At 33.5% G+C, this 10,284-nt stretch overlaps 3 protein-coding genes across 3 annotated transcripts; 2 read left to right on the top strand and 1 right to left on the bottom strand.

Annotated features, from left to right (window-relative positions):
* Nucleotides 1-1,128: 1,128 nt before the first annotated feature.
* LOC111014354 (HVA22-like protein j) lies at nucleotides 1,129-2,910 on the top strand. Its single transcript, XM_022289044.2, has 4 exons — nucleotides 1,129-1,302; nucleotides 1,399-1,554; nucleotides 1,648-1,711; nucleotides 2,584-2,910. Exons 1-4 carry the CDS (start codon nucleotides 1,271-1,273, stop codon nucleotides 2,794-2,796), a joined length of 465 nt encoding a protein of 154 aa, XP_022144736.1. The 5' UTR covers nucleotides 1,129-1,270; the 3' UTR covers nucleotides 2,797-2,910.
* Nucleotides 2,911-5,584: 2,674 nt separating this feature from the next.
* LOC111014306 (putative HVA22-like protein g) lies at nucleotides 5,585-8,404 on the top strand. The gene is made up of 7 exons (XM_022288985.2): nucleotides 5,585-5,960; nucleotides 6,068-6,140; nucleotides 6,212-6,310; nucleotides 6,694-6,750; nucleotides 6,869-6,932; nucleotides 7,630-7,848; nucleotides 8,044-8,404. The coding sequence occupies exons 2-7, from the start codon at nucleotides 6,109-6,111 to the stop codon at nucleotides 8,350-8,352; spliced, it is 780 nt and encodes a 259-aa protein (XP_022144677.1). The 5' UTR covers nucleotides 5,585-5,960; nucleotides 6,068-6,108; the 3' UTR covers nucleotides 8,353-8,404.
* On the bottom strand, nucleotides 8,401-9,309 carry LOC111014307 (uncharacterized). The gene has a single exon (XM_022288987.2). It carries the CDS (start codon nucleotides 9,114-9,116, stop codon nucleotides 8,610-8,612), a length of 507 nt encoding a protein of 168 aa, XP_022144679.1. The 5' UTR covers nucleotides 9,117-9,309; the 3' UTR covers nucleotides 8,401-8,609.
* Between the last annotated feature and the right edge of the window lie 975 nt (nucleotides 9,310-10,284).

Here is a 10,284-nt window from a genome sequence, read left to right as displayed (position 1 = left end):
TGTAAGGTAATATTTTAAATAAGAAGAATAATAACAATAATAATAGGTAGGAGTGAAAATTACATATAAGCGAAACCAAACCAGGTCAATATTTATATATATTTTTTAATATCATTAATGGGTTGAGAAAAAAAAATGTTATTATTATTTTTATATACAACTTGAAGGGCTGAGATGTACAAAATGACCAAATACTCCTCCCGGTAACTCCCACATATGAACAAAACTACTTCCGAAGAATTCCAAGAAAATCCCCTCATTAATGAGGTTATTGGATATGGTTGAAACCACACTTATAACTATCCTTCGACATTTACGTCGACATTTCAATCTTTTCATAAGTTTGACATCGATATTAGAAATAAATCGACATTTCTGTCATAAAAATATGAAAAATATCAATAAAATACCACTAATTTATACATAATATTAATATTAATTAATTTTTAACTTATTTAAAAAGTATGAAAATATTTATTTGTTAATTTAAATATTTTTTACAATTTTTTAATTTCTATAACTTTTACCTGAAATATCCATTGACATCGACATTTTATCAATATTTTCATGAAATTGAGACTTTGACATTTAAAACCTAGGTTGAAACAACATATTTGAAAATTTTACACCATTAAATTTAGATTTAAATATTATTTTAGTCGTTGGTACTCTCAATTTTTATTTATTTAATGTTGTATTCTCAAATGGTACTTTCAAAATGTATAAAACCCTTATACAAAACTATGACTACATTAAAAAAGAATTACTGAGTGTGTATATATATATATATATATATATATATATATATATATTTTTCTTTTTTGAAAATTAAAATGACTGAATAAAATAAAAAACTGAAATGTCACCTTTTAGAAGGAGTAGTTATATACGGGTGGACCAAACTTTGAGATAATTCAGAATTACCAACTAAATAACAAATAAACTAACTATTCCATTATATACATATAATAAAATTAACGTTGTTTTGAAAATATAGAGACTAAAATAAATAAAATTTAAAATTATAAGATCAAAATGATATTTAACTTTGAATTTACAGAAGGTAAATAAAAAATGTATATATGAAGTGTACCTAACTTATTAAGAATAGTCACCTCTAGACAGCTCCATTTAAATTAATAATATTTTCCTCGGCCAGAGAAGGAAGACGAAGTCGCTGCTGCAAGAAAAAAACGCTCTTTTCTAAACTTCTTTCTTCAGCTGATCGATCTGTTAGAACAATTGTGTTTCTTCAAGCGAAGATTCAAAAATGTTGGGAGACTTGATGGCTAGATTCCTCCTGTAATTCAAATTCCTTCTGTATCTGGGTTTTTTTTTTCGTTTTTTGTGGGTGTGAGTTTTGTAATGAATTTGAATATGGTGACTTATTGGGTGCAGGTTGGTGATTGGGTATGCATATCCAGCGTTTCAGTGCTACAAATCGGTGGTGAAGACCCAAATTGAGGTTCAAGAGCTTCAATATTGGTGTAAATTTTGGATCATTGTGGCTATTTTGACAGTGTTTGAGAGGATTGCTGACACTTTTATAGGATGGTAAATAGTAATAATATATATCTCTACCTTTCTTTCTTCCTATTTCATCATCATTTTCACCTAATTTATGCTCAAAATTCTGTTGCCAATTAGGGTGCCCATGTATGGAGAATTGAAGCTGGCTCTCTTTATCGCCTTATGGTATCCACAGGACAAGGTAACAAAATCACACATAATTCATCTCATAATTTGAACCTTAATTACTCAGGTATTATATTGAAACTTGAAACACTCTACGGTTATCCAAGTGATCTGCGTTTGGATTAATTTTCTAAGTGACTTTGGAGGGTCATAGTATTTTTTTTTTCCAGAATCTGGAGTGTTTGACCACAAATGAAAATCATTTTTCAAATAATCAAATTGGGTTATAATCATTCCTTCCAGAATTACTTTTAGGCTGATTATCAAAGTCAAGTGCGATTGATTCGGTAATCACTAATTTAGTCACTTTTTGATAATTTAACTTTTGTAAATGTATGAATCACCCTTGGATATAGTACAATCAAACAAACTAGTAATTAAAATTACCTTTAAAAAGAACGTAACCAACACATAATATTTTAATCAAGAAAAATGTTTTGCGAAAAAATATATGTATAAAAAGGGGTTTAAATGAGAAAGTAGGTCAAATTCACTCTAAATATGCTAGATTTTAAAATCAGAAACTAAATAGGAATCCAATTCAAATTTGAGGATAAAAAGGTAGTTTGACTAAAATTATATGGGTAAGACTTGGGCCCATAAAATGAGCAATAAAATAAGTTAAGTGCAAGTTTTATGTGAAATAATTAATGTCCCTTAAAAAAAACTTTTAAACATGAGGGTTATCGGGATAAGATAATAGAAATTTAATAATCATTTTATTTTTTTCCCCTACTTTTTTTTTTTAAATCTAAAAGCTAAATTTTAAAAATCAAAAAGAAAAATTAGTTTCTAAAGTTTACTTAAAAGATTCAAATGTGTGGTTCCAGGCAATTAGAATTCTAAAATCAGAGAATTGAAAACTTAAATCGTTATGAAACAATTCAGGGATCAGAGTATGTGTTCGAGGTGTTGTTGCGGCCATTGGTAGATGGGCATGAAAAAGATATAGAACAGATGCTGGTGGACTTGAGAGCCAAGGCCTGGGATTTGGCCATTTTCTATTGGAACAATTGTACTGAGTTGAGCCAATCTGCAGCACTCCGACTCTTTAACTACGTTGCTGCTTCTCGATTATCTTCTAAATCGAAACATACTTAGATGTTTATTGGTCATCACATTGTCATTAAATTTGTGATAGGTAGGAAAAGGTAAATGGATAAAACGAGATATATTTTATATAATTTGAAGAAATAAAGAGCTGTCAAATTTTTAGTGGTGGTCACAATAGGAAGATGGGTGATAATCGCACCTTGGTATTGTTTCTCTAGGTTTACACTCCCACACACAAACAAGAATAGATAGTATTATTATATGCATGTATGTATGTTTTAGTAGCTTTTATGTTTGGGTGTTTTGTCTATTTAATCCCCGTTGTTTAAAGAGTTTTAATTTAGTGTTTTGTGTGTCAACTTTTCTTTTTATTATATATATCGTTTTTTTTAACGTTGAAATTGATTAATGATAAACTTACACGATACCAAGAAATTAGGCCACTTTAAAAGAAGAAAGTACATAAATTCTCTTATAAATACTTGGAGGGAGAACTATAAACTTTTATTTTCCTTTTTTTAATCATTGTAACATTAAAGTTTAGTGGGTAACAATTTAGATCTTAGCATAAAAAATTTCATCAAAATAAAGTGCTACTTTTTATTATGTAATGATTTAATCTTTGTTAATACATTTGTTTTTCAATGGCTTTGTTAAATACATTTGATCTTTAATAAATTTATTGATATGCACGTGTAAACAACTCCATTAAATCTTCACAAACATTTTACAAAATAAGAACAGATTGTCTAATTAAAATATATAGAGACTAAATCGTTACAAACTAAAATTTAATGATTAAGGCCCACTTGATAATCATTTTATTTTTTTGTTTGTTTTGGAAATTAAACTTATAAACACATTTTCACTATGGTATCTTTTGTACTCTACTTTTAAAATCTAAGCTAATGAGTAAGTTTTTCAAATTTTGTTTTTATTTTTGGAATTTGACTAAAAAATTCAAGTGTATTTTTAATATGTAAAAACATAACAAAAAAATTGAGATATAATTTTCAAGAAATAAAATAGTACAGAAACTATTATTTTAAGGTGGTTAGTTAAGGAAAACGAAAGATAGGGTCAAAACTCAAAAGCAAGAAATTTGATTGTCGCTGTCGAGTATTGATGGAAGTTTGGGGTTACTTTTCAGTAATAAAAAAACTTTCAACTGCTAATTTGTAATAATTGGAAGATTAGGGGAAAGTGGGAAGAAGATGGTCAACTAACTACAACAATTTCTTAAAAATAATTTAAAAAAAAAAAAAGAAATTTAAGCGTTATTTCCTAGGTGTTATTTAATTTCGAGTCTCCCAAGCTAGGGGCATGTTTGGAATTTGGAGATTGAGGTCTTTTTTTTATTTTCTTTTTGAACTCATCTTGCGTATCTCTAAATTTTATATGATAAATTCAATTTCTTCCTGGTTACGTTATGATGTTTTCAAATTTAAATTAAATACCCACAATGACTAATTCAAATAACTTACGCGTGAAAATTACAAAAAATAAAAATAAAGAATAATATATATATATACAAATACAAATTTTTATTTGACATGAGTCTATTTCCCACGTTATATTGTTTTTTTAGTAGCTTTATTTAAATAGATTATAAAGAAGAAATGACAAAAGTTTGTGAGGAGTGAAAACAATAAAGCAAAATTTTGTCAAATATGAATTAAGAATCAATATCAAAATTGTGAAAAGCTGAAGTGATTAGCCATCGATACTTCTCTTCCTAAATTATAAGTCTGAATTACTCTCTCACATATTCTAAAATAAAATAAAAAAATGTTGAAGTCACGTTAAGAAACGATCCATTTAAAGTTATATTACAAATTCAACGTAGATGCTGCTTGAAGACTAACATTTTCAGAACGGGTATTGGTGTGATTGGCATAAATGAAAGAGGCTAAATTTTCGCAACGGTGGCTTGGAGAGTTGATGATAGTGTCGTTTATGTATTTTTCAAAACTTAGACATTGACGATAACACAACTATCTATTTAGTAGATTAATGTGACTTACTCCAAACATAAGTGATTATACATGCGAAAAAATGATATATGAGGAAATGAATTGTAAATATTTTAAAATAGAAAATGTATGAAGCGTAGTATGATCCATTGAGCATTGAAACTCTTGCTCTACTAGAAGGCCTTCGAACAACAACCAGATTAAATCTTCAGTCTGTGTAATTTGAGTCTGATTCCCGTCAATTGATCAATCTTCTCCATAAGGAGTTTAGAACTTGTTGTGATTCTAGTGTTTGGGCAGAGGACTGCCAAAAGTTGGCCAGGAATTTCACTAACATTCAGTTCGTCCATGTGTTCGATGGTGTTCAAACAAAGCAACTCATAAAGTTGCTTCTTTTGCTTTTTGTTCAAATTATTTTATGGTGTGGCATTCCAATTTTGAACTTTAGATCCTATTTTACTTAGCTTCTACCGCCAATTCTATTAATACGACTTTAGAGTGCTCAATTGATTTGATTTTTAGTTTAAAATTCATCATAACTTCTCTTTTAATCTTGTTGACGCAATTGATAATCAAATAAAATTAATGAATGTTTTTCTATAATTTCTATTTGGCTCTAATATTTTTGATTCAGGTTAGTTCTAATTCAAACTTTAGAACATCAATTGAGATATAATCACATTTTAATAACAATAAATATTAAAAATGATAAAAGAAAAAGATAACAAAAAATAATATTTGGAAAAAAAAAAGGAAAAAGAATGAAAAGAGAGAAATTAATCCAATAAATGGAATGCCACAAGCAAAGCAAGGTCTGTCTTTTCCATATTCGAGAGCAGGGGAGAGCGAAATGACCAAATTAGCCTCCCAATAACTGCCGGAAGAAGAACCAAACTGCTTTTAAAGAATTCCAAAAAATCCCCTCCGCTCGCTCTGACTGAATCGCGTGCAAGAGAACGACGAAGGCGTCCGCCGCAAGAAACCCCTCTTTTAAAAACTCTCCTCTCTTTCTCTCTCTCCTCTTACTTTCTCTCTCTAACAACTCCATAACCATATTTCATCTCCCAAGCTTCTCCTTCTCTTCCTCTCCATCATTCATTTCTTCCACGCCATCTCAAATCCTTCAAACTCCATTCCCCCCGCTCTTCTTTCTTGTTCTTTCACAGTTCTGGACTCTGCCGCCGTTTCTGATGGGATAATACTCGCTGAATCGACTGGCCGTGTTTCTTCTCCGATAAGGTGAATTCATTTCTGTTGTGTTGTGCCTTCGGGACTATCCTGACTCGCTCTCCGCTTCATTCAGTTTTTGAATATGCTCTGTGCTTTGTTCTTCAACTCTGTTTCAGGTCCAATTTGGCGGAAATTGATTCTGTTCCAGCGATTCGCAATGTTGGGAGATCTTATGGTTCGATGCCTTCTGTAAGTTCTTCGAAAACAGATTCTCTGGTTTTTCTAATTCTATTTATATAAATGCTTGATGATCAATGCAGGATGCTGTTTGGCTACGCATATCCGGCGTTTCAGTGCTACAAAACGGTGGTGAAGAGCCGGATTGAGGTCCAGGAGCTTCGATTCTGGTGTCAATTTTGGTGAGAACGCATCCATTAATTTCCGCACTTCGATTTGATGGAATTGTTGGTAGTTCGTGCCCTAATCTGTAGCTGTTGACCCGATTATTTTATTGTTTCTCTTAATAAACAAGCGTTTGTTTATCGAATTACCTTATAGTCCTTCTGATTGTCACTTATTTACATGTGCAAGTTTGATGAATGATGGTGATCACCTTAGATTTTTGTATTTGGGAATAACAGTGGAAAGGGTTTTCTTGAAACTCTTTATTGCTTTGGCTTTGGCCTTTGCCTTTGTCTGCTTTGAACATGGATTTGAGTAGCTTTCACTCCACTTTGTTTTTTATTGCATTACTTTTTATTTTTGAATTGAATGCCTATTTATTTAATTTAATTTCTTGCAGGATCATTGTGGCCATTCTAACAGTAGTTGAGAGGATTGCTGACACTTTAGTCGCATGGTATGTGAAGCATTCTTTTCTCCTTTTTTTTTTTTTCTCGCTAAGGAATTTGTGTTGTGTTTGCATCTTTCATCATTTCACCTGTGCTTAAAATTTTATGGTCCGAAACTTTTGCAAGGTTGCCCATGTACGGAGAATTGAAGCTGGCTCTTTTTATCTACTTGTGGTATCCAAAGACCAAGGTAAGAAACTGATATAATGTAATATAATTGAACTTAACACGCTCTATGCTTTTTGATGATCTTGTAGAAATGGGAAATAAAATATACATGTTATCCAATTCTTAAATCACTACTTAACTGTCTTATGTCAAATTTTCTGGTAGGTTAATTAACGACTATTTACAATCATTTCCTTAACAATTTTGGGAACTAAAGTATTGATTTTGACATTCTGGAGATTTAATAGTAACTAAGTCCAAATTTTAAGGACAAAAGATATATTGTCATAACATCTTTTTGTTAGGCCAACAACAAAACAAATAAGGACTATTTATAATTATAATCACTTTCTCAACTACAACAACTAAAATGTTGATTTTAAAACTTGACTAAACATGAACTATGTGCAAGCGGAGGACTATTTGTAATTGATGGGATTTGAGGTTCCTATTTGAGATGAGCACTAAAAAAATTGACTTCAATTTCCTAAGAACATTTTTTGTTTTTTAGTATATAAAACTTGTTGGATAATGAATACTCAACAAGTTTTTGGTTGAATTCTTATGACACTAGTTTAAGAACAAGAAGAAATAAAACAGGACATATGTATTGCACAAAATCTATGAATAGTACGTAACAGTTTTCATTCAGAACACAACTTACATTCAGAGCACAACTGGTCCTGATCTGTTTGTTAATGGGGGATAAAATAATGCAGGGATCAGGCTATGTGTTCGAAATGTTGCTACGGCCATTTGTAGATAAGCATGAAACAGATATTGAACAGAAGCTGGTGGATTGGAGAGTCAAGGCCTGGGATTTGGCCATCTTCTACTGGAAAAACTGTACTGAGCTGAGCCAATCTGCATTCCTCCAAGTTATAAACTACATGGCTTCTCAGTCCTCTAGGCCTGCAGCCGCCGCCCCACAAGCCAGGGTAGCCTTCTAATACTTCTTTCTGAAGGGTTTGGGAATCATCCCCATTTAGTTTTAGTAGCAAATAAGAACCAAAAACACTTATTTTCCATTGCCTTGAGACCATTTACAGAAACCTTTACTAGGACTACAAGTCTAGAACCTAGTTATAGCATTGATTATCCATTTAATTAGAGATAAAATTGACATTTTGCAGAGGAACGAGCATCATCCACGTCCAAGCGCGCCCCCACAGCCGCCTCCGCCGCCGCCACCGCCGCCGCCTAATGACCTTCCCTCGTTCTTCCACAAGCCTCCAAGGCAGACCAGAGACTCGAGCAAGAGTAAGGCCAAGAAGTGGTTTCTTCCAAGTGCCCCTGCTCTGCTCGGCTCCAGCAATAGGCGTTCCTCAACCACGGCGGAGGAATTCGATGCGCAATTTCCCCTCCATGACCAAACGAACTATATTTATGAAGGTCAAAACCACAACCAAGCTCGATTCAGAGGATCGAAACAAAACCACTAGAAGTTGCTAAAGAAACTGTACAAAAAAAAAAAAAAATCCCCAACCAAAGGAAGAAACAAAAAGGATAGATTTCTTTTTGGAAAATTTCTTCAAACATTTACATCCCAATTTTTTTGTTTGTTTCTTCTCCTTCTTTGACTCTGCTCATAGGGGTTGTATATAATTTATTAATACACAGAATAGAATAGAAAACAGATGATTTCATTCAGTCAAAGAGAAGCTGATCAGTTGTGTTCCTTCCAGTTCCGACCACCATTTTAACTGACAAAACTGACTCCAACAACGTGAAATATCCGATCAAAAGCGTGGGTTATGTTGGAAATGATCCGCAGATTGAGGAAGCTGAGACAGGCGGAGAATCGGAGCCAGAGACGGCGGAGGAGGTGGGGTCCTGAGGAGCCCGGAGAGGAGGACATGGGCTGAAGATAGGCCCACGCCGCCTGCTTCACGAGGCGGTTGCGGATCGAGATCTCGTAGCCGGAATTTGCTGCAGAGGCGGCGGTGGGCGAGTTGATGGCGGTGGCGGAGGGCAAAATGTCTCTCAGAGAAGTGTAGACAAGGGAAGGATAGGAGGAGGATTTGAGGGGGACGAGCTCGAAAGCCAGCGGTAACGGCGGCGAATGCGTTGATTTCGTGCCGGCGGCGGCGGCGAAAAGGTTCAGTTTAGATGGCACGACGACGGGCACCGTGATGGAGTTTCTACGGCGGGGATTTGACGACGGCGGCGGCGGGGGGTCTGGGTTTAGACCGGAGCTCTCGTCCATGGCGGCAGAGAGACAGAGAGTTAGAGAGAGAAAATTGGCGAGGAGAGGAGAGAGAGTGGGGGAGTTCAGCTAAAAAATGAAACGAAGAGAAGAGAACAAAAACAAAACCAAAACGGCGCCGTATGTGGGTGGCACGTAATCGCATTATAAAAGCAATTATTGCACTAAAAAAATAGTCTCCATTGGCGCTCCCAACTTTTTCTTTTAAATGTCAAAAAAGGGCAAATAGAAATTGATAAACTAATATTATTATTCAAATTCCGAAGAAACTTTGAATATTTAATTGTTTTCTTCCACTACAGAAAATTGTATTTTTATCTTTAGGTGCTCGAAGCATATTTTCTTCCTGTTCGAAGATACGATTTAAAATATGATTACCAAATTTAATTAATCTTGGTAATGACCAACAAGGAGCTCTTCTTGATTTAATTTTACAGTCTGGTCTCTTTCAACATTGAATCAAATAAATGTTGTTTTCAAGGAAATATTTTTGTGGTTCAACTTGATTGTGTTATAATATATGGTGACATGAAGGCTGAAGACATATATCATATTAAATGCAATATTTGATTAAAAAAAAAGTTTTGTGACTTGGTAAAATTATATATATGATCTAACAAACCCATTTAATTGCATGGTTGAATGTTCGGTTTAAGAATTATTTGCAATTATTTTTTATTCACAGTGATTTCCAAATACTGGAACAAATATGATCTAATTTCTAAAGTTTCATATCAACCAAACTACAAGAAAGAAAAATCAATATCGATGATCAATTTTTAGGAAGAGAATTTCTTGGTAAGAGTGAGTTTGATAATGTGACAATTCATGTGATGTCATGATATGATTTTGTTGTCGTCAGTGTTTGGATTTTGGTCTTCTCGATCCTCTCCAAAATGTGCACTAAACTCGATAATCAAGAGATTGAATACCTACAAAATCGAGTAACACTAAACCGGCGTGACTATTGTCACGGATTCCGATACCTAAGTCAGCTATGGTTGAATAATCAAGCAAGTAAGAGTACTTGGCGTGTGTGTTTGCTTACCTTCAATGGGTGGCTCCCCTCTTATTTATGGTGGATCCTCCCCCTAGGGTTTCACGAATTCCCAACTCTAGGTTATCTCACGATCGTCAGACTCACTGGGTTATGATACGTGTGGGCCTA

Source organism: Momordica charantia (genome assembly GCF_013281855.1).
Source record: "Momordica charantia cultivar OHB3-1 chromosome 5 unlocalized genomic scaffold, Mcharantia_2.0 BLBB01000005.1, whole genome shotgun sequence".
NCBI lineage: Eukaryota > Viridiplantae > Streptophyta > Magnoliopsida > Cucurbitales > Cucurbitaceae > Momordica > Momordica charantia.
This window is presented reverse-complemented; position numbering and strand designations above follow the sequence as displayed.